This window comes from Pinus tabuliformis, chromosome 4_2 (assembly GCF_031772625.1).
Source record: "Pinus tabuliformis cultivar Carrire ecotype Pingquan chromosome 4_2, CPIR1, whole genome shotgun sequence".
In the NCBI taxonomy this organism is placed as follows: domain Eukaryota; kingdom Viridiplantae; phylum Streptophyta; class Pinopsida; order Pinales; family Pinaceae; genus Pinus; species Pinus tabuliformis.
The window spans coordinates 1,034,795,440-1,034,818,976 of NC_142304.1; the positions used below are offsets into that span (position 1 = coordinate 1,034,795,440).

The 23,537-nt window shown below is 38.7% G+C and overlaps 1 protein-coding gene across 2 annotated transcripts; it reads right to left on the reverse strand.

Annotated features, from left to right (window-relative positions):
* Window positions 1-165: 165 nt before the first annotated feature.
* QS (quinolinate synthase) lies at window positions 166-23,101 on the reverse strand. 2 transcript variants are annotated; one of them, XR_016259105.1, is made up of 9 exons: window positions 22,902-23,101; window positions 20,496-21,621; window positions 19,613-19,897; window positions 19,248-19,466; window positions 18,894-19,073; window positions 1,114-1,626; window positions 801-965; window positions 511-660; window positions 166-415 (listed from the first exon to the last, which is right to left on the reverse strand). XR_016259105.1 is itself a non-coding variant. In XM_089424517.1 (8 exons), exons 2-8 carry the CDS (start codon window positions 21,249-21,251, stop codon window positions 601-603), a joined length of 2,178 nt encoding a protein of 725 aa, XP_089280643.1. In that variant the 5' UTR covers window positions 21,252-21,621; window positions 22,902-23,101; the 3' UTR covers window positions 166-600. The 2 variants fall into 2 exon arrangements, 1 of the variants encoding a protein (XP_089280643.1); XM_089424517.1 differs by having other exon boundaries at window positions 166-660.
* Between the last annotated feature and the right edge of the window lie 436 nt (window positions 23,102-23,537).

Here is a 23,537-nt window from a genome sequence, read left to right on the forward strand (position 1 = left end):
ATCTTGGTCTGACTTATATTGTAATTTCAAAACATGCTCATGTCGAAGCATTTTTGTTAAATAAATTAATAAAATGCCGTCTCTCTTTATCTCTCAATTTCAAGCCTGGACTCAATTCACATCGATTTGATTACAGTGATAGTTTTTCTCTGTTTTGCAATCATAAGAACAAAAACAAATATATAAATATATAAAATCATTCAAGAACCTACATTCAAAATAACAGCACCCATTTTCGTAAGAATTGCAGGTGTCCAACTGACACGCTTTTTGAGCTTTCATGTTGTCAATTTTCTTCAACTGCTTTCATGAATTAGCAAAACCCTCTAAATTTAGAGAGAACTGCAACACGCAAAGCGTCCATCAGGTGCCCCTCTTCCACGATCTCTTATGATTATTTTCTCAAGCATTCCTGCTGAATTATTGCACAAAAAATAACTTCAACACATTTCATCACGAGAATAACTCCAGACTGCTACAGCAGATTGTACTTCAGGGATGAACTCCGACCTTACAGATATGGTTAAACTGCTCGTATAGAAAACATGCAGCATGCAACAAGTTTATCTTCGTTCGGAAGCAATCCAGAAATTTATCTCTTCAGTGGCCAGCTTTACTAAGGACTTGACGCACAAGATTTTCTGGCAGTTTTCCAGTTGACTGCAGTAAAGTTTTAAGTACCATTAGTCTGAAATAGAGGCTAACAAGTCACAAAACAAATGAATGGATTTAGAATAAATGACCATCTTCACAAGTTGAAATTAATGGGCTCATTAAAGATAGCATGCCTTCAGTTCTACCTGAAAGTGTCTCATGTGTAAAATTGGCTCACAACCAATATCTGCAATGGAATGTCCTGATAGCATACTTTCATCGAATCTTTGAGCTCGGTAAGCCGAGAGAAGAGCCTCTTTACTTGTGCCAACAAGGTGGCAGACTTTCAATAAGGAATCCAAGGAGTTCATCTGGAATCACACGGCACAACATTCATGCATAAAGAAACTTCTCATTAAACTTCCAGGATAAATACACCAAGTTGTAGATGAAATAAAAGGAAACCGATGTGCCCTTGGATTTTCGTGAGATCATTTACCAGATCATAGGAATATTTACCTTCATATATGGACATGAAGCACAGCCTCCATGAATCGAACAGCCTTCACCAGATGATACTCCTGGAACAATGGAGAGATTTGTGAAATTTGCCCTCTTATCAGATTTCAAGTCACCGGATGATGATGATGTCTTTGAAATGGAATCTGAAGAAACAGGAAAGATAATTTCCGCTTCAATATTTGCTCTTGCACCATTTGGTTTACCAGCAGTCAAGGCGTTGCGAATTGCTGACACAATTGCTGTCACCATACCAGATTCTGTTCCCAATACAAACTGGAGGCGGCCATCAATATCACGACTCACTGCTTCCTGTACATTCTGAGTGATGAAATCCAAAATATTTTTTGTAGAACCAACTACTCCCATGCCACGCTTCTTTGCTTCCATTGCAAGTGAAAACATTTCACCAGGGACCTCAAAATGAGCAGTAATGAAAGAATCACAATAACCTTCTTGAACTCTACTTACTACGTCTGCTCCAAAGAGATCATGTACAAGGCATGTGCCATCCTGCAAAACAAGAGGACAATAGTCACAATTAAACTCTGCTTTAAAGCTATCAAGCAATGCTACAACAGTACAATAGCCACAATAAAACTCTGCTTTAAAGCTATCAAGCAATGCTACCAGAAGTAGTTGTGATTTGACTGGTTTTGGTCATATGGGTCCAAAAACTAGAACAGTTTAGACTACTATTCCTTGGTATTTGCAATATCGCAAAAAGAAAAGCATGATTCCAGATATGAAAAATAGAACAGTTGAAAAATTTCATTCCTTCCTAAGGGCAATACTACATGACAACTAGCTAATATTCGTCATTTAATTATTAAAAAAACAGTTATATTTCCCACTTAAAAATAAAGATTCACCTCTTCCTGTAAAATAAGGCTCTTTGAAAGTCATCAATTTTTATAGAATACATAAAATGATTACAAAAGAGAATGATTTAAGTTCGTTCTAACAAGTAAATATAGTTCATTCTTTTAGGCCTATAAAGATTTGCTCAGCATTCTATACTTGATCAAAAAGCATGGTTCCTTGAAATTTACCCCTGTAAACATCTTTATCAACTAATGTTCTGTCGTGTTAGCAATAACATCTCACTTTTCTGATTTCTCTTGTTGTAATGTTGTCATTGATGTCAAAGTTAGGGGGAGACCCACCCAACCCAAGGGAGGGCATGTTAAGTCAGCTCAGTGAAGATTGGCACCAAATGTATATAAATAATAGTATTGGTCACCACAATAGAGTATGATATCGACAAGAAGCAATGTAATCTGAGGCAAGGAGCAAAGGTGCACAAAAAGAAGTGTGAGGAAGTTTGAAGCTTGAAGAGCCAGTATAAAGAAGTCTGAGGCACGAAAGAAGGTCTGAGGCATGGGAAGAGGTATACTGTTGGTTATGTAGGAAAAACATCAAAAATCTCTATAATGTGAAAACCTCACAAATTCAAAAGTTTTAAGCCGTTGTTGTCAATTAACGGGAATCTATTGACAAATTTTTTTGTCATCAGTTTACAGTCCGTCTATCAGACCCTCGACATATCAGGATTTTCATATAAGGCACAGTTCTACATTTTCTCCTATATCCCAATACTCGGTAAGCCTTTGATCATAGCTCCTAGTCATTGAGGTGCTTAGTTATATAGCAACTAAGAGCTTAAGTCCTCGGCATATCACTATACCAAAACATTTGTTAAAGCACATTTTCAGTATTTCTCTAGTATGCTGAGCTCTAATAAGCTCCTAGTCATAACTCCTAGTCATATGGTGCTTAGGTGTAGCACATGAGGGCTTAAGGCCCTCACCATATCAACATATCAGCCTTTCTTGGTTAAGGCATAGTCTCGCAATTCTTCAATATCCCAATACCCTATAGCTCTTGGTCATAGCACTTGGTCAGGGAGGCACTTAGTTACAATGCCTAGGGCTTAAATCCCTCAACATATCGCAATATCAACATACTTCGTAGTTTCACGAATATTCCGATAAGTGCCTAGGCCCGACACTTGGTCGTAGAAGCACTTGGTTATAGCTCCTAGGAGATTAAAATCCTCGACATATCACCTACCAACGATTAAGAAGTGCAAAGATCATTGAACCTTCGTTATTCCGATAACCTGATGCCCAGACTTGTTAATTGATAGAAAGGTTACCGACACTTGACAAAAATATTTGTCATCATCTAGATCTAAAAGAACTTGGTTTTGCGAGGTATTTTAGTGTTAACGATTTTCAAGTATTTTCATGATATAAAGCTAAAATGTGGTGTTTTGCCCCCCAAAATCCCAATAACATTGTTTTACAGAGTTTGGGGCCAAGTATTGGTCATCACACCAATTTAAAGCCACATCGAGAGTTTGCAAAGGACAACATACACAAATCCTTTGAGATCCCAATACTCCAAGAAACAAAGAATTCGCTAAAATCCTCGACATATCACCTACCAACAATTAAGAAGTGCAATGATCATTGAACCTTTGTTATTCCGATAACCCGATGCCAAGACTTGTTAATTGACAGAAAGGTTACCGACACTTGACAGAAATATTTGTCATCATTTGGATCTAAAAAAACTTGGTTTTGCGAGGTATTTTAGTGTTAATGATTTTCAAGTATTTTCTTGATATAAAACTAAAATGTGGTGTTTTGGCCCCCAAAATCCCAATAACATTGTTTTACAGAGTTTGGCACCAAGTATTGGTCATCACACTAGTTTAAAGCCACATCGAGAGTTTGCAAAGGACAACATATACAAATCCTTTGAGATCCAAATACTCCACTACTCTGGGGTCATCAAGAAACAAAGAATTCGCTAGCAATTGACGAATACTTTTCCGGTCATTTGGCCCTGAGAATACATGTTTTTGTAGCATTTTTCAATGTTATCATTTTTTAGGCACATTTTATGATGTGTTGATATAAAGCAGATTTTAGAATTTGTGGTCTCCAAAGCCCTGAGTCAATGTAAAGTGATCATTACAGTGTCCCAAGACCCGATAAAGACCCGAACACATCATGAGGGCATATGATATAGTGTTTAGGTGTTATGAGCACCAAGTTTAAAAAGTGGGTTGAAGGAAGCATCCGATTCAAAATAACATAGTGAAAAGTAACTGCACGAAGTTAGAGAATAGAGCAGAATTCAAAAAAGCACAGTGGACCATTGCAAAACAGATTACAGAGGAGATTGTAAAGGAGATTGTAAAGGAGATTGGTGTCTCCAATGGGTTGGTTCCTACAAACTTTTCCAGCAAAGGGATTATTGTCTCCAATAGGTTGGTGCCTACAAATTTGTAATAGACGGGATTGGTGTCTCTTGTAGGTTGGTACCTACAAATTCTTGAAGTTAAGCATATTGGTGTCTCCAGAAGGTTGGTGCCTACAAATTTGTAACGCTGAGGGGGTTTGTCTCCAATATGTGGGTACAATAAATTTTGTAAAAAGTCGCATTGAAACGGATACGGATACGGGGTTTGAAACAAATACAACAAATTTTCATAAAAATAAATATATATATAAATATATATATATATATATATATATTACCATTTATCTCTTAGAATCTAGAATCTATATCTAAAAATACATAATCATCGACATGAATTCAACATAAACAAATCATCATCATCAATTCAGCATAAACATTGTCATCATCATTAGTGAGTATTATAACATCAAAATATTATCATCATCATTAGTAATGTAATCAGAAATGCTATAACCTTTGTGCTTTCGGGTCCAACTCCTTCAAAGACATGTCATGCATGGCATATGATATCTATCTTCCTCGCATGATAGATGATACCTATCTTCCTTGCATGGCAATTAAAAGGCTCATGGGATCATTGGGATATTCCGTCAAGACCTATTTGAAGATTTCAATCTTCTCAACGTTGGCTTGGTCTCTTAACTATATGGAGGCAAAAGATTCGCTAGAGAAGATTTGTTATATGGGAGGGATTTATGAAATCAAGAGAAAAATCAATGACAATTAACAAAATCTTAACCAAACTGAAAATTAATCGTTGAAATAAACCTCTTTACGAAGACATTCATCAAATCCCTTTATCTGCATTTTTGAACATCCATCTTTTTCTTAGTAAGAATCCTTGACAAATATATGGAATGTCGTTGTTTCTAGAGATTTAGAAGAGACGGTATGAGATTGTGTTTATAGTGAGTTTATTTGCAAATCTGTTTTCTTCATTTTTATTATTTATTTATGGCTATAAAAAATTTCATGCTTTTTAACATTTTAAGGGTGGATTCCAATCACGATTTTCGTGGATCCATTTCCAGATTTCTGGAAATGGATCCAAAAAAATTTAAATCCCTTGGAAACGTCTCCAATTCAAATTATGAAGTTTTTTATTTTTTTAAATGGTACAAAAACATTTTTATAGTGTTTCGAACAAGGATCGATACGGAAACGGGGATTCGCGTTTCCGGCAAATTCTTCAAGTGTTTCTGGTAACTTAGTGTAATAGTAGATTGGTGCCTACAAAGAACTATTATATAAAGAAATTTTATGGTTCTCCTCCAGAAAGGGTTTCCACTTATATCTTGTATTGCATGAACTACTTATGGAAATTATTTTCTTAAGGTTCTTGAATGTTTAAGTAGAAATTGCCTTATGTTGATTCACCCCCATGTTAGAATTCCTGCAAACCTAGGCACCTGATATTTAATTCCTAGCAAAAAACTAATCTACTGAAAAAATACACAGCTAGGTTCCTAACACAAATTTAGCGGAAGCAAATTTAAATAACTGATGACATGAAACATTGACACAGATTTATGCCCAATCAAATCAGTTCATCATTAAAAAAATCTTAGAACCTACTTGGGCTCCTACCCTAGGATAGTGGCCCAACTGAGAAAATATAGAATACAAAATAACCTGGATCTGATCCAACAAATCTGCCTTAGATTGGTGCTCGATCCTACTTGCATATCTAGATCGACAACCTTTCTGCACTCCCTTGGACCCAGCACACCACTCACTAAAATTCTTCTCTCACGTGAGATCAACAAGTAAGATTAAAATAAAATCACCAAAGCAAATTACTTTACTTCTCCTAAGTTTCTTTTAGCTCAATATGCCAACATACTAATATGTGTTTTTTCTCAAGTTAGACTTACGCTAAGTTACATTAGCAACTTGCTCACACTAGAGCAAGTGTTCTAAGCAAAATGTGGGCAACTTTTGCACGCCTAGACACAAGGCCTGTGTAGAAGTACCTGTATGAGTTACAAAAATTAACACACTCTTAGCGAGGGAGGTACTTCTAGAAGAAACTCCACCTAGATTTGTCTCCAAGCCCACCACATCATTTGTTGTTGTAGTTACTCCCTCTAAATTGGAAAGCTTCCCTGCTACCTGCTTTGGAATCTGCACTAAAGGGTTGTTTCTCCCAACCATGCTCCTAAGAATCTTAACCTACGCCAAAGCATCCATAAATGTTAGCTCATACCAACTGGTTCTGACAAATCTGGAAGAGGCCTTCTGCCCATACTCTAGATTAGAGAACCAAGTCCCCAATCTTAACCTAATCTTCAGAGCCTCTTGCTCATTCTCTGTTAACAGCATTGGTCCTTAATCCAAGATCCCCTTGGATCTACCTACAAGCTAGCCCTGCAGGCTAAACAACTTACCCTTCTTAACACCAAGCCTGACTATTGTGTTTGGAGTAGCTCCCTCTGAAGGTATGAACACTTCTCCTTTCTGGAAAACATCATATCCTACATCCTCTAGAGCTGAGACTGAGAGCAAGTTCGTCTTTAGCTCTAGGACATATAACACCTCTGCCACCTCCAAAGATCCTCCTGATTCTAGTTGAAATAACATTGTTCCTGTTAGCTCTGCTATGCAACGCTAACTTTCTAAGATCATGGAGGAGTTCCGGTCTGTGTGATGGTGTCTCCAAAGTGGCCACTCATGGGTCATTTTCCCTTTTCCTTCTATCCCACTTTCTCTCCGCCACCTCCATTCCTCTATTTTTCTTCTAAACCCGACAGATTAACCCCCTTTGGCCTTAGCCCCGAGCGCAAAGCCCAAACCTGGCATAAGACCTTACCCATACGCCCTCGCGCGCTCGTAAAACCTCTCATCGCTTTCCCGCCGTTGATCTTCCTCGTCGATCCAAAGCTCCCATCGCATCCGATAAAGGCGACTTGTCTACCACTCCCCGCCGTCAGATCATCTCTACCGAGATCTAAGGTCTTCACTCTCATCACGCCCACAACTTGATCGAACGATAGCGCGCGATGAGAGCGATTTTTCTCTCTCATCTGCCGCTACGTTTCAATCACTGAATGGAATCACGCGACCTCGGGCTTTTACCGCTTAACGCCCGAAATCAATGCGATGAATACCATTTACCGCCCAACCAATCCGCCCGCCTGTTAAACGTTTATGCAGCTTCGCTTCCCGATGACCGTTTGATCTGTCCACCAAAGATCTGACGGCTCCAACTCACCCCGCTCTCACCTCGACCGATAGCCTCCGTCGAGCCATCTCCGTCGTCCATTTCCTCGATCCAACAGCCATTCTTCCCGTCACCCACATCATCCGTTTGCCCATGCATTTCACGTCCTTGACCACCCTGTTGCCCGAAGGAGATAACCAGTTTGCCATTATCAGTCACTGTCAGACCTCCAACAACCATCTTTAACAAAAGGCATGGCCAAGGAGAGAAGGACAAGCACGACCCTATAACTGAATTTATCAGTTATGGACTCCACTGGTACGAACACTCCAACCGCCTAAAAGGACAGCACAGCACCTGAATAGATCGGATTCACCCACTGAAGCAAGCAACTTCTTTCAGAGACTCCATCAGGCGGTTAAATGCAGTTGGTGGTCAATTATGACCCCTCCATACCTAAATGGCCAAGTGCCCTTGTAATGAAAATCTATAAATACACGGAAACCAGATGTAATCAAGGTTGGCATTTGATGTAAGGTTCAACTTCTGGAGACTATAGTTATTTTGTCACTTGCAGCGTCTCGTCTTCATTTTCAGCTAATACAAGCTTCTTTTGCTGTTAACTGCTCACTTTCCATTTTCCTCTGTTCCAGGCTTGTGCCTGATATGTTGTGTTCTTGATCTTTTGAGGTTTAGCACTAGATAACTATCATCTTATCTCTATGTAAGATTGTTGAATGTATCACTAAATAGGTTACTCAGGTTTCTTTCTATCTGATGCAAGAGAGTTGTCATCCTGTCTGTGCATTAGTAGAATAGATTTGCAGGTTTCTTTACTAGTTGCATCGGCCATCACATGGTCTTGTGCATCTGCTGGTGTGGTTAGTATTCTCCATATTCACCTAATATCTAAAACTGTAAGCATTTGGTGGTCTAAAGCCTTGGAGTCTGAGGGTGTTCATGCATGTCTGGAGTGAAACAAAGTAGAAGTGCTTATCTGGCTTGAACAAACCATCATTCCTTCCATTAAACCTGCAACAATAGTTGAATTTATATGTTACCAGGCATCTCCGAGCTACAACCTAGGAGAGTTTCTTGGAATCATAACAGTTCCAACCCCTTTTATTGCATGTATGGTACTCATACCAACTTTCACATGCATGCTTGAATCTTTCTTAAACACTAAAGAACACTTCCCTCGTTCTCATCATAGGGCGAGATGCTCCACTATCCATGAACCATGCATCATTGTCCAACAAAGGACCACTTCTAACACTACTGCCAAAAAGACAAACAACTACCAATGATAACTCCTCAAGTTTTGTTGTTAACCCTTCAATCTCTACTAATGTTGCAATCTATGTTTTCCCTTTGTCTTTCTTTCTATTTACACATTGGCTTGCATAATGTCCTAGCTTGTGACAAGCAAAGCACTTGACTTTGCTCACGTCCTTCCCATCATGAGAGGATCATTCCTCTCCTTTGTTCAATTTGGAAACCCCCTTTCCCTTGCATTACCTGAAAGAGAAATGATCTACTTATCCCTCTTACTTGGTTGCTATGTAGAGCCTCCTCACAAATATCCTCTTCGGTGAAATCATCCCACAACCTATCCCAAGTTGGGAGATTCTCTCGTGTTGCGACACCCTTGACAAAGGTACCCCACTGCTAACTAAAACATTCAAAGTTGTCCTTACCAGTTCTAAGTCTAACACTTTCTTCCCTACTGCAATAAGCTCATCTCGTACTTGAGATATTCAGGTGGTATAAGAAATTGTCCTAGTCTTAAGACATCTTGGTGCTCTTAAGTTTCTCTCTCAGCACCATTTTTCCAATTTTGGTTGTCACTTTGGTATAACTTGGTCAACGCCTCCCACATACCTCTAGTGGTTTTCTTCCCAGACACATGAGGAACTATGTGATCCTTCACTCTGTCTGGGATAATCTTCTTGAATTTCATGTCCTTATGGGCATCTAGAGACTAAAAGTGATGCATTGATCAAATAAATCTGAGTTTGTTCTACAAACTCCAAGATATTGTTCTCCTCTCCTTTCAAATGTTGTAGTTAAACGACCCATCCAAACGATCTTCAAAATTGAGACCAACGGCCATCTTTGTTCAACTGATCAAACCCTGCCAAAAACATTTTTTCTTGATGAAGAAGAAAATTGCACTCCTCACAGTGACTACAGCTACTTGGGCTTGTCCTTGGTTGCTTGAGTCGCTACTATTGGTCTCTTATCCATGACCAAACTTATGCCCGTGCTCTTCTCTCGGCTTGCTTGCAACCCCCGCATTCTATGCTACAAGCACTCCTTGTCGCTCTATTTTTGCTCAACTCAACTATGTCTATGCACCAGCGATCTCATATAGCAGTTGTCTACGCAAGCCTGACTGCAATCTGTCAGCTGGGGCTTTTCTCACATCCAACTCGCCCACCAAACAACTATCAATTCTTCGCTTGAGTCTTGCTCACAGTTGAACCCAATTAGCAGTTGGTGGCAATGGCAGGCTTGTTCCCCTGTGTTGGTTTGGTGGTTGTGGCCCAACTCAATTTTCCAACGGCTAGACCAACTGCGTCTAAGCCCGTGTCTAAGCCCGCATTAGAATTCCTGGCCATGTCTCTACCCGCAAACCTGCACTACAATTCCTCATCGGTCTGTAGCCTTCTCACAACTCGATCGTCCCTGCTACAACCCTGTTGTGGGCCTCTGCAATCTTTGTCGTCGATGTTGTTCGAGGTCTCTTTTGCATGGCTATTGTCTCCTCGAGCTGCCTAGTTGACCACCCCTAATCTACTCAACTCAACCTCTCACTGCCCAAATAACTAGAAGTCACTACAAACCAATTCTTAGACCAACTTTTTTCTTATTGTTGGCCATGTCTTCCTATCGGCTACTTATAATAGTTGATACCTCCGTGGCGGTTGGGTGTAGCAATTGGATGGGTCGTCAAGCCTGTCAAGCACCCACTTGATTGCCCCATGCCCCTTTAAAAAAATATTGGCCACTGCTTGATGTAAAACTAGAATAAAAAAATTAACCTTTGCACTATCACAACCGAAAATGGCCCAACGATGCCATACAAACCCTAGCTACTACAATTCTGAGATTGGTTTTCTTCAGAATATCAGCTTTGATACCATGTTAGAATTTATGCGAACCTAGCACCTAATATTTAATTCCTAGCAAAAAATTGATCTACTGAATAGATACACAGCTAGGTTCCTAACACAAATTCAACGGAAGCAAAATTAAATAATTGATCATATGAAACAATGACACACAAATTTTTGCACAATCAATCAATTCATCATTTAAAAATTACTCAAAACCTACTTGGACTCTCATCCTGGGATAATGGCCCAACTGAGAAAATACAGAATACAAAATACGTTGGATCTGATCCAACATATCTACCCTAGATTGATGTTTGATCTTTCCTATAGATCTAGATTTCCAGCCTCTCTACACTCCCTCGGACCCAGCACATCGCTCACTAAGATGCTTCTCTCAATCTTCTATTGTTGTAATGTATCTTTCTCCTCTCCTCGTCCTTTCTTTTATAACTTTACATTGAGCTAAATCCCTAACCCTTCTAAGCTTTTGTTTGCTAAAACCAAAGATAGATATGATGCATTAAACTCATTGGTCGCTGTTTTAGAAAGGAAATATCTGAAATCAACCCATGTAAATCTTGAAGATGAGTTTTCTCAGTAGATTACCAACTTCCTCTTTCATGACATAATCCTCTTGCATATGAGATTTCAGATTGGATACAAAGAAGTATTATAAATATTTTCAAGACTTTGTTGTGGTACCTCATGAAGATTCTATTGAAAATTATGCATTCCGTCATGTTCTAGAAGAAGCATCTTACAATGGTGAGGTAGACTTGCATGAGGACATTCTAGTGACCACAAACTTTTCCAAGGAGGACAAAAGGATTTGGTAAGTTATGGTGAATTTCTTTTTCAAAATTTATGGACATGATGATTTGCAGAGGATAGATGTTGTCGAGAAACCAATGGAAGAACAAGAGATTGAGGTGGTTTTGTTAGCTCGTATGATAAAAAACATTGGGCATTATTTTTGTGATTGGGAGACAGAGGGGATGTCAATTGTTGGTTGTTCATGGAGATGTAGAAAAATCACACAAAATCACTAATAATTCACTTAGTGATTTTGTCAAACACTTAGCATACAGTTATTTATAACTCCTATTAAACTTCAAATTAAATGCAAGCAACTTTACATTTACAACTTTGACTTTATAAGCAAAAATACCATGCTAAATAATTTGCAGCAGAAAATAACAACAGTAGACAAACATTCATGAACACAGTGGTGTTGGGGTAAAGCCCAAAAAACGCCCTAAGGGGAAAACCCAGAGAAAGAGATTTTTTTTATTTCTTGAGCAAATAGGAATAAATTGCAGCAGTTCCACTCAGCCATAAATGCAACTTATCTCATTGGCTACTGTTGTCCTTTCCTCAAGAAATGTGCCAAATCTACCCCTCAATTTCTTTGCTCAACTTGCTCAAAAATCTATATTGTTTTATGGTACTGCACCACCCAAATTACAGCCTATCTGTTCCTCGATTTGTGTGCAAAAATTATCCCTGTTGCTGTCCAAATAGTCAGCAATTTCCAACCTGCCCTTTGCCTTGGAAACCATGCCTCAAATTTCCCTTCTTGTTGTTGTACAGTCACTGTACCAGCAATTAATGTTGAGTCTTTTGCTTGGTTTTTCATGCCCTTCTCTCTCCTTTGGTTTGCACTCAATCTTTGCTGCAATAAACCCTTCCTCTCAACTCTGTTCTCTCACATTCAATGCTCATGAATGCCCTCTCTTTCTCACATGTGAATCTCTCACACTCATTAATGCCCTCTCTCTAATTCTCTTTATGTACTTTTTCTCATTAATGACTTAACCTAACTAACTTAACTTCTTTTGATCTTATGGTTGAGATTCACTCTCAAGATCAAAGGTCATGATTTAATCTCTCATTAAATACACTTTAAGTTATTAATTTCACTTTAAGTCATTAAATACAAAAACATAAAGTCACTTGTACTTTATAATATAAAGTACATTTTTTCCTAAAGAGACCTTTTAATGTCCCTTCATGTTAGGCATCATCACATGAAGAAGACCTCCTGAGCTACAAAAACTCAACACTCCCTCTTAGTGAGGGAGGTACTTCTACCACCTCTACCACCTCCAAGATCTGTCTTCATGTTCACAACACTGTTCATTGTAGCAGCTCTCTCTAACTCAAAAGCTTCCTGAGTCAGCAAACCGTCTGGTTGCCTACCTTTGACTTGAAGACATGTGCTTGTAACCCATGCTCCGAGGAGACTTTTCTCTCCCACTCTAAGCATCCTCCTTAATCATCTCAAACCACTAAGGTCTCCTAATCGAGCTAGAGGAATCCTCTCCTCCAATTGCCTATGGCACTACTAGTGATCGTGAAATCCAACTGGATTCACCACCCACAGGATGTCCTGCCAGCTTGCCCGCATGAATACCAATCACTCATGATACATCCTTACTATCTCCCATCGGATAAATTACTACTTGTCCATTACAAAATAGGAGAGCATATCCGTCATCCTCTAGAGTTGACACGACAAGGAGATTTGCTCTCAACCCTGGTACCCATAACACATGGTCCCCCTTCGATCCCCCTAACTCTAACTGGAACCTCACGTATCCAATCCCCCACACTACATGTGTGGTGTGCACCCCACTATCAACACGCACGTCTGAGTTGATACCTTTCATACTCAAGATCATAGCTCTAGTCCCTATCATGTGGCATTATGCCCCGCTATCCACAAAACATACACCAATGTTCTCGCACTCAACAACACTGCTCCTCGAAAGATAAGATACTAAGGAAAACTCCTCAAACTTTTCCGTAAACTCAGCAACTCCAACTATAATACAACTACCTATTTCTAGTCCTCCTTGCCTTTACTCTTATTTGGACATTGACCTACATAGTGGCTAAACTTATGACATGCAAAGCACTTGACTTTGCTCATGTCCTTCCCAGAAGTATATCCCCCACTTCCTTTTACCTTTCCTTTGCCTTGGCCCTTTGCAATCCATAGAATATTACTGTGTCAAATCATTTGCTATCTCAGCAAAATCAATGTGTCCACTATACTTAGAGTTCTAGATATGATACCATGTAGAAAAATCACATAAAATCACTAAAAGTTCACTTAGTGATTTTGTCAAACACTTAGCATACACTGATTTATAACTCCAATAAAACTTCAAAGTAAATGTAGGCAACTTTTTACTTATAACTTTGATTTTATGAGCAAAATATCATGCCAAGTGATTTGCAGCAGTAAAACTCGGCCATAAATACAACTTATCTCATTAATTTCTGTTGTCCTTTGCTCAAGAAATGTGCCAAATATACCGCTCGATTTCTATGCCCAACTTGCTTAGAAATCTGTACAATGTTGTACAGCCCAATTTACAGCTTGTCTCTTCCTCGATTTGTGTGCAAAAATTATCCCTGTTGCTGTGCAAACAGTCAGCAATTTCTACCTACTCTTTACCTTGTTAATTGTGCATCAAACTGCGCTTCTTGTTGCTGTACAGTCTCTGTACCAGCAATTAATGCAAAGTCTTTTGCTTGGTTTTCATGCCCTTCTCTCGCATTTGGTTTATGCTCAATCTTTGCTGCAATAAACCCTTCCTCTCAGCGCTGTTCTCTCACATTCAATGCTCATGAATGATCCATCTCTCTTTCTCACATGTGAATCCCTCACACTCATTAATGTCCTCTCTCTAATTCTCTTTATGTACTTTTTTTCATTAATGACTTCACGTAACTAACTTAACTTCTTTTGATCTTATGGCTGAGATTCACCCTCAAGATCAAACGTCATGATTTAATCTCTCATTAAATACACTTTTATTAATTTCACTTTAAATCATTAAATACAAAAACATAAAGTCACTTGTACTTTATAATATAAAATCACTTTATAATATAAAGTACATTTTTTCCTAGAGGGACTTTTAAATGTCCCTTCATGTTAGGCATCGTCACATGAAGAAGACCTCCCGAGCTACAAAAACTCAATAGGAGATCCCATCTATGACACACATGGTGAGAGCTTCATGGATGAAGACATGAATTCACACCTTCCTTTTCCGATCAAGCTTCAGAGCCATTTCATGATGCATGAAGAGGATACCAGTTTCTCTGTTATTTCGCATCAAAATCTATATTCTTAAAGAACACCATGTCAAGATTGCTTGAATAATCAAAGCATAGAATTGAAGATGCAGATCATGGAAGTCATATGGATCTGAAGAGTGCTATCCTGAGAGAAGCTGAGGTTCAAGCCAATTTGAAGGAAGCTGAGGAATAATTGGCAAACAAGGAAAGTAATATAAGGCTAGCATAGACTAGAATTTTGTATCTTGAACAATTACTGGAATCTCAGGGAACATATATAGATGCAAAATTGCATGAAACCCAGGTAGGCCACGTGGAAGATTCCGTAGACCAAGCTGCAGAAGCATCTGTGCATATGCCTCACAAAGACAGACAGATGATTTACAGAAACATTCTCATCAAGTTCAAAAAGAGGAACAGTTACTTTCTGAACAGGTTATCACTTCCTTAGAGAGTATAACTGTATAAATTATTTGACTGAACTGCTTTGTAGGGAAAGACAGCTACATCAATCACAGATTTCTTCTGTGATGGAAGACGATAATTGGTTGACAGAAAAGAGTACAAGAATAAAAAATGAGCTTACTATTCTAATATCACCAGAAGAAAGTGACTGGAAGAAAGTAACTTAAAGGGAGTTAAACCTCACTGCTAACTTGGAGAATCTTAAGGATTAAATGAGTCAATCTACTGCTGTAGAAAGATAGACCAAAGAACTTGAGCGAAAACTGAATCTGCAGTGAAATCTCATTGAAAAATATCATATCAAAGGGAAGCAATCCTCGAGATTGAGTTGGCAGATCTCAGAAGCAAATTTAGCCAAACTGCTAGAGAGAAACAAAAACAGATGGCAGAAATTCAGCAGAAGTTGCAGCTTGAGAACATGTTGCAGGACCGGACTGAGGCTTCAAAGAGACATTCCGAAAAGATGTACCAACCAGAAATAATTTCTTTGAAATTTGAAATCTCATCTTGAAAAGGCATCTCAGAAAAGGGGCATCCTTGGAAGTACTAGAGATACGAGAACAGGAGACTGAAACTTTAATGAGTTAGCAGCTGAACATGCAGTTTTGGATGCCCAATTTTTTATTCCCCAAAGTTCAAATCTCTCTCCTGAAATTCATACTGGTCTATGTACTGCAGAAGGGAAGATTCAATATCTGTCTGCTATTATTGCAAGGAATACGAGGCAGAATGCTGGGTCAGAATCTGCAATTCTGGCTAGAACTGTACAAACTGCCATGTCTGCAACTCTGCTCAGAATGTAACTGCCACTGAAAGTGTCAATCTGTTAATGATTGTTATCGACAATAAAGAGGATGCAAGAATGTTGATAGATCCTCTTAAAAAGAAAGTTGTGGTTCACTTTACTTATAAGTTGGTGGAAGCAGGTGCAAGTAGTTTTGTTCTTTCGGCAGAAAAAGTTATATATGTTGGAGAAAATATTCGTAACGAAGTCAAGACATGGCTTTTCAGTTTGAAGTTAACGGATGAGCATAGTGAAAAATATGCTGCTCAAGACTTCTCCCAAACGAATTGTAGTAATTTAACCAAAGATATGGAGATGGGAAAAAGTTTAGATACAAAGGCAAAACAGGTTCTGGATGAGGAACGTAAACAATGATTTTTCTTCCATAGCAGCCTCTTTAGTACAATGTATAAGTTCAAGGGCGATATCTACCTTCTAACAATAGATCAAGGTTATATCAAATGAGCCCAATTTGGCATGGAAAAAACTTAATGAGGTCCATGAAAATTGTGTTTGTGACTGGGGGCTTCAAGAAGTTCAATGTACAACATCAAGTTGGCAGCTCATGGGATCAACATCATGTTGTGCCTAAAACTGCATGTTATATTTCCTTGGTGACTAACGTGCAGCCATCGGATGCAACCTTTCATTCAGATTTGATTCTTGCAATTTCTCTTCAGCAACAAGAATCTGGACAGAATGATACACATCCATTGATATATAGCAGCAAAGGAAGCAGCCTGTATGAAGGTGATTCAGGGCCTAACTATGAGCTGTCCTATTTGAATGTCAGAGGTAATATGATATGATCCCTATCCAATATTGGATAGTGCAAGCATGTAGTAACACACACCAACCTTGATGTGATCATGGTGCTCTATTCCATCTTCAGGAACCCACCTTGATTTTCAGCCATAAACTGATCATGATTCAAACCTATTATTGTAGGATGTTTGATGTAGCCTTGTTTTGGTTTGTATAAAGACACAAGAGAAGCTCTCATGTTTTTTATGAGAAGAGACAATGGCTACATTGGCTCTTTATATCGCTTGGCATTGCATCTTCCTTTTGTAGAGTAGGGTAGGGAGAATACGCTTGATGTTCACAAGAAGTAGGTTTCATTTATGCTATGCTCTCTTGCCTTATTTATAAAGCCCCTTGGGAATGAGTAGTCAGATGAACATTCTCAAGTTTTTTGCACCAAACTGAAATTCAAGACATTTTGTAGCATGTGGCAAGGATGTGAAGTTTTTGGTCCATCCTATCACAGACAACCAACCCTTTGATTCACCTTGCAGATACCAATTCAGTAGAGATTCTAGAGCCCTCTTGCATCACCACAAAGGAATGTAGTCCCCATATGGATCTAGATTGTTACCACCTAACAATACATGTCTTAACCCACATTTCATGGGCTTGCTTCTCTCACTAACAAAACAGAAATACTTTGGAGTTTAGTGGCAATTACAGGTTGCAATGAGAAACTTGGAGGCCATGTGCCTAGTTCAATCTAGATCGAACACCATTCATCCTTGAAGGATTAGGGTTGGCTTAATGGGGGCTTCTCTAGAGGCACATTTCACCACAAGATTTCACGTTGAATACAAGGCTTGAGACACATGGGTGCAGAAAGTGGGAATATCAAACCCTAGAAGATCCCTACCCCAAGAGGTATCCAAAGCATAATTTATGGTGAGGTAAGAACCAAACACAACCCAAAAAAGAAAACGCCCTATCTTGTAAGAGGTCTAGAGCATGACAAGCGGCAAGGAAAGAAGCTTAAAGGAGGAATGCCCCTCTTAGAAAGGTGCCATTGGTGCTAGAAACATTTGTTTGGTCAAAAAGGGTCCCTTGTATTCAAAAGGAAAAAGGGAGTGCTCCAAGTGACAAGGATTCGAGGGCCTTCTAAAAGAAGTAAAATTCTATTGGAGAAGTTGTTGAAAGGAAAGCTATATAAATCTATTTCCATTTGCTAAAGTCATGGTTGGAAGACTGGGAGTTGCTTTCCAGGCTCAGTTGAATACCTTTGGGACGAGTAGAAGAAAGACTTGTTCAATGTCAGGTTTTTCCATCTCTTTATTTTTTCATGTATGATTAGGGTTTTTGCAAGAATTGCCATGGTTTTTACTGCTGTAAATTTTTTTAGAGAAGGGCAAGTTTGTCACATAAGAAAAGATGAGGGTAGAAGTTGTAAACTCTCCTTAATCCTTGATGTAACCTTAAAATTATTGAAGGATATTTGTTGTAATTTTTTAGCTACGGCTGGTTTACTTCATTTTGTGGGCTGCCCTAGCTAGTAGGGGGGTTAGTTGAGGCCTATTCAATCCTTTTGATCTTGTGGTGAAACAAGATTTGAAGAAATGATGTATTGTTGCCTATTCATTCGATAAGAAGGTTAATTACTGTCTACTTCATCTAGGGGTTTCCTATTACAATTGTCTTTATCTTGTTCACGGTTGCACATTATTTTTTGGCTGTAATCTCATGGTTGTGATGCTGCATTTTGTTTAAGGGATCTCATTTATTCTTCCATAGTCTAAAAATATATTTTGGATTAATTATGGGACATCAATGAATGTGCTTAATTATATCTTCTCTGTCATATTTAAAACCTTTGGTTATGATACCACTAGTTTCAATATGTGGTGACATTTGAAAACAGAGTGTCTATTTAAATTCTCAAAATTATTCTTCTTCCCTCTTTTTTTAAAGAGAATTGAAGAGTACAGGAAACAATTCGTTAAACATATTTCTCACGCAATCATATTCCCAAATATGCTGTGATGTGCACTGAACATGCACTAATAAAAGGTAGCCCCAAACAACTTGCATTTCACACATCAGTGAAAAAAATTACAGTACCGAAACAATTTAATAGTACACTCACATGAAAATAATGTAGACGATGCAATAGGGATTTCATGGTATTCTTATCATGCATAGGATGTATCTCTGCGATTTCTGCATCTGTCAAGTTTGACATTTGACGAAACAATTCTGCAAGATTTGCTCCCATGTATGAATCTGGCCCATACCAAACAGTCAAATCTGGTATCTGAGCAAAGGCCTGAATAAACAGTTTCAAGATATGGTGTCAGTGCATCAGGAAAAGAGGATTAAACATGAGTATCAAAAGTTCAAGAAATTAAAAAGGAAAAACATGAGCAGCAACAAACCCAATCAATGCTGCTATGGAATAAAATGATATTGAAAACCTAGAAGTAATCATTAAACTGAAAACCTGCAACACTGTCTGAACCACATTCGAGGATGTACAGGTAATTGTAGGCACAAGGTCATGGGACTGAGCTTTTGTTTGTAGAGAAGTGTTGATATAGATCACATGTAAAGAAGGTTGAGATCTTGTGGCTGCCTCCAGAAACTGCAGATATTTGGGACTTGCTGCAGCTTCGGCCAATGAACAACCAATCTTTTCAGTGGCCATCCTATAAACGCCAACCTGGCACCAAACGATAAAGTTTAGTAGTCTTGTGGTTTGCAGGGAAATCAGAAACAAGTTTTTACAGAAATGATGAGCAAAAACTGACATCTTATATCACTCATGAGTTCAAAATGCATTTATTTGTAAGATAGAAATCGAATTACCTCTCCAAAGCCAGCTTGATCCAGGATAGCACGAACATTTTCGGACATGAAATCAACACCCAGGACGGTGATAAACTTACATCCAGATTCTGCCATTTTCACAGCCCTGTCAGCCATCACCAACGAATCAGAAATGTGAATATGTGGCCACTGCTGTTTGGCAGCAACCAAAACACCCTGCACCTCTGGATCCATGTAAAAGTGTGCCACCACTCCAATTTGTTTTTCCTTCAATATACCAACAAGCTCCGCAACCTTGGATTCATCCGGTGACAAGTATTTTGCCTACAAAGTCATAAAGTGCAATGTAGAAAGTTAGAACTCCATGAACAAATGCACATCACTGAATCTTGCTCATGATGTGATGAGACAATTAGAAAAGGAGTTGTCTTTAGTGCGATTTTTTGGACTTTCTGGTGCTGGAATACGGCGCAAAAATTTGAGGTGAAATCTTGATTTGTGTTATTTAAATTGGTTTTTTGACTGTATATATGGATTCAGCACCATGGAAAACCCGTAGGGCACTTCGATTGTGCAGGGGTTACCCATCAACCTTGTGATTTCAATAAATTCCTGCCGGATTTTAGAGAAATTAGACTTGAAAAACCCAAGGGACAAGTTTCCAAAAAGTCTCACTAAAGACAACTTGACTAAAAAAATTGAAACCCCATCCGGGTGGAACAACCCAGCTTTGGTTCCCTTCTCACGCAAAGGAGAAAATCAGGACTTTGGTATGGAGAGTGTTCATAACTAGTTTAAATAGCTTGCTGAAGGTGACCAATTTACTGGAAAAGTAACACGATATGAAACTGCAATTCTTTCAGTTAAAAGTGTCGAGCATTTTCAACAAACTGTAAAACAACGCAAAGGAAAGTTTTGTCACCTGAGCTTCTGCAAAAGTCCCCTGCGCACTGATTCCTTCCGCAGTTATCAGCAAGGACGGGAAAGGATCAACAGGCGGCTTGCCTGCATTCTTTGCCAGTATATTTTTAACCCTCTTATGCATGCTAATCAAGATATTGTGCCAGGTATTGGCCCTTGACTTCGCCCCTCCAGCCACACCAATATTTAAACTGGACAAATCCTCTGTTTTAATTTGAAGCACCTCTTCTGGCACAGCTCCGTTGATAGCATTAATTAAGCATGAACAAAAACCCCTAGTAATCTCAGAATCACTCTCCGCACCAAAATACATTCTTCCATCGCGGCCAAGCTCGGCCGTAAGCCAGACTTGGGCTGTACAACCCATTACCCTATTGGAAGGAATGCGCTCCGATGTGGGTAGGGATGGAAGCAATGAAGAATACTCTAAAAGCCTCATCACTCGATCGCGGGGATTCTCAAGTGCACTGAATTCAGCCAAAAGTCTGTTAAGCCTTGTAGGCAAATCGTCATTGGCATTAGTTTCAGGAACTTGCACAAAGCTTTCTGTCAATGCAGCAGAGATTGGCGAAGGGTATTTGGACCATTTTTCACCGTTTAAATTGGAGGTGGTTAAGAGGTGTACTTTCCGTGTTAAATATGGCTTCAAGCTGGGTTTCAGGAAATGTGGCAGAGGGGTAATGAAGGACGATTTTGATCTTAGGGCGAGAGATGGATTCTGAACCTTGAAAATGCCCGTTGCGGCCATTGCGCACATTGATACAGTCGTCTGCTTCGTTCCTCTGTTGTCTTGGATTCTTTTATACTGTAATCGAGATTCTATCGACCTATAATATCTATGCACAAAAGATATACACGGAAGTTATGTAATGGAGGTTGTCTATATGAAATAAGAGTCTATCGTTGCGCTTTCCGTGTGCATGCTAAACGCTTTTTCCACTGAAGCGCCAAGCAAACATGCCTGAAAATGACCTATTGAATCCTGGAGCACCTAAGATGCTCAATGCATAAACAAGATAATATTCTGCCAAGATATTTGAATGCGGTTACTGATGATAACTTGGAGCAGACGTGACAGACCCGCAAAGTACTAGAATTCCGGACTCGATAGAAGACGGAGCACGAACCTGCAATAAAACAAAACAGAGATCCGAGAACATCAGGAAGGAACACCCTAGAAAAAAGGCCATAAAGCAATTTAATATTTTCATGGCCGCCAAATCAAAATTACCAAAATCGTCCAAAAAAAGGTAAAAGATCGTGGTAATCAAGAAGATGGTCACTAAATACTCAAATTTTCAAAACTGGTATGGTTGCAGGTAGTTTTATGGGGAATTTCTCGATATTAAAGAATTGGACTATTTCAAAGGAAAACCTGCATGAACCATTAATTCTTTAAAAGCGGACTATATGGACTAAGAATGTCGGACGATATGGACTGCGAACAAGATTTTCTCTCGACACGGAATTAAAATGTCCGTAAACAAAGTATCTCTAAAGATGGACAGACAATGGCTGCGAACGAAGACTTACACTGAAAATATACGAAGTGGCTGCAAACAAATATTTTTATCCCCGGGTGAACTAAGAATGTCTGTGAACGAATAATTTTCAACAGTGGATATAAACGAAAGTTCTATCTAAGAAAGGCTACAAACAGATGTTTTCGCTAAAGATGACCTGAGAATGGCTTTAAACACTTCTTCTCTCAAGATGGACGAACTATGGCTGGTAAAGAAAATTTTCTCATACACTCTGACTAAGAATGGCTTGTTAACAAAGTTTTTCCCTGGTACTCTCCAAATGCGTAATTTTCCACAGAAAACGGATCTTTGTCAAAAATAGTGGAAATTTTTCTTCAAATATTCACGTAAAACTGGAAATATGTTCCACATCCCAGTTTGTTATTTGAGTTTCACGGCTAAAAGGTTTTAAGCAATGTTAAAGAAATCCTGGTAGAACTGAAATAATCACCCACGCTCAGTAAACCAGAAAATTCCTGCAAGGTAGACGTATCGACTTAAAATTGTTACGAATCATATAACTCTCAGGAAAGATTCGCGAAGATGCCATAGTTTCTCGAAATTTTATATCACTCCGAAAAAGAAATCAACACGCTGCGAAGACACGACAGCTTCTAGAAAATTTACGGCAGAAAACGGATATGTACACGAAAAGTAATCCATTTCGCAAAGACGCGATATTTTCACGAAAAATGACTGCAGAAAACGGAAATTTCTACATAGAAGAAGCAGAAAACATATAATTTAAGTGAATGGAAAGAAAAGTGCGGAAAATTCTGCGAAAGGAAGTAAAACGGAAAATTTCCAGGAAAGATGAACCAAAGGCAAACTTTTGCGAAAAACATCAGCGGAAGCAGATTTTCTCTTTCATGCTCCAAGCATACCTCAAAAGAAAGGTCCGCGCACTTTCAGAGCGGCTACTGGCTTCAACGAGACGGCACGAAAAGCTTATCCTCAATGAAACTTTCTGCAGAGCTCGGATGCCGGGGGCTTCTGCTGTCTTATAAAATAAATTTCAAATTGACTGCAAACTAAATAAATACGGTCCACGAACTATTGGGCGGCAGGCTACGTTTCCTTCTCGTTTACTTCTTCGAAATTGGCATGGTTCTCGGGATCCTATTCCCTTTATATAGTTTTCACCGACCTTGAAGAATATTCAGTAATTTTTTAATTATAATATTTTTATAAATTATTTTTGAGAGCGGGTTGTATGATGTCTTGTAAATTTTAAATTAGTTTTCGAAGGTAATGGCATTTTTCTTTGCTTATCAATCCCCAGCGGATGCATTATTGATTACTGTGGTCATTATGAAAATGTGATGTCACGGAGGACGTTCGCGGTTTATATTATAAATTGGATGATAATTAAATAATAATAACCTCGGATCTTATAAATGGACTTTTACAAATTTTATTATTGGAGATGAATTTTTTATTTTTTTAAGAAATCTTTAGTGTCTTATTATTAGTTATTTATAAAACTCGTAATGATACAAGAAGGAATAGAATATTAGAGA

Excerpts from the sequence above, each read along its gene's own strand:
- QS (XM_089424517.1), bottom strand. The coding sequence starts at position 21,251 with ATGTGCGCAATGGCCGCAACGGGCATTTTCAAGGTTCAGAATCCATCT. Across the intron at positions 1,627-18,893 it reads ATCGTCTACATTATTTTCAT|GATGGCACATGCCTTGTACA; the intron begins GTGAGTGTACTA and ends CTTGTTTTGCAG. Across the intron at positions 966-1,113 it reads CTTCATGTCCATATATGAAG|ATGAACTCCTTGGATTCCTT; the intron begins GTAAATATTCCT and ends GTGTGATTCCAG.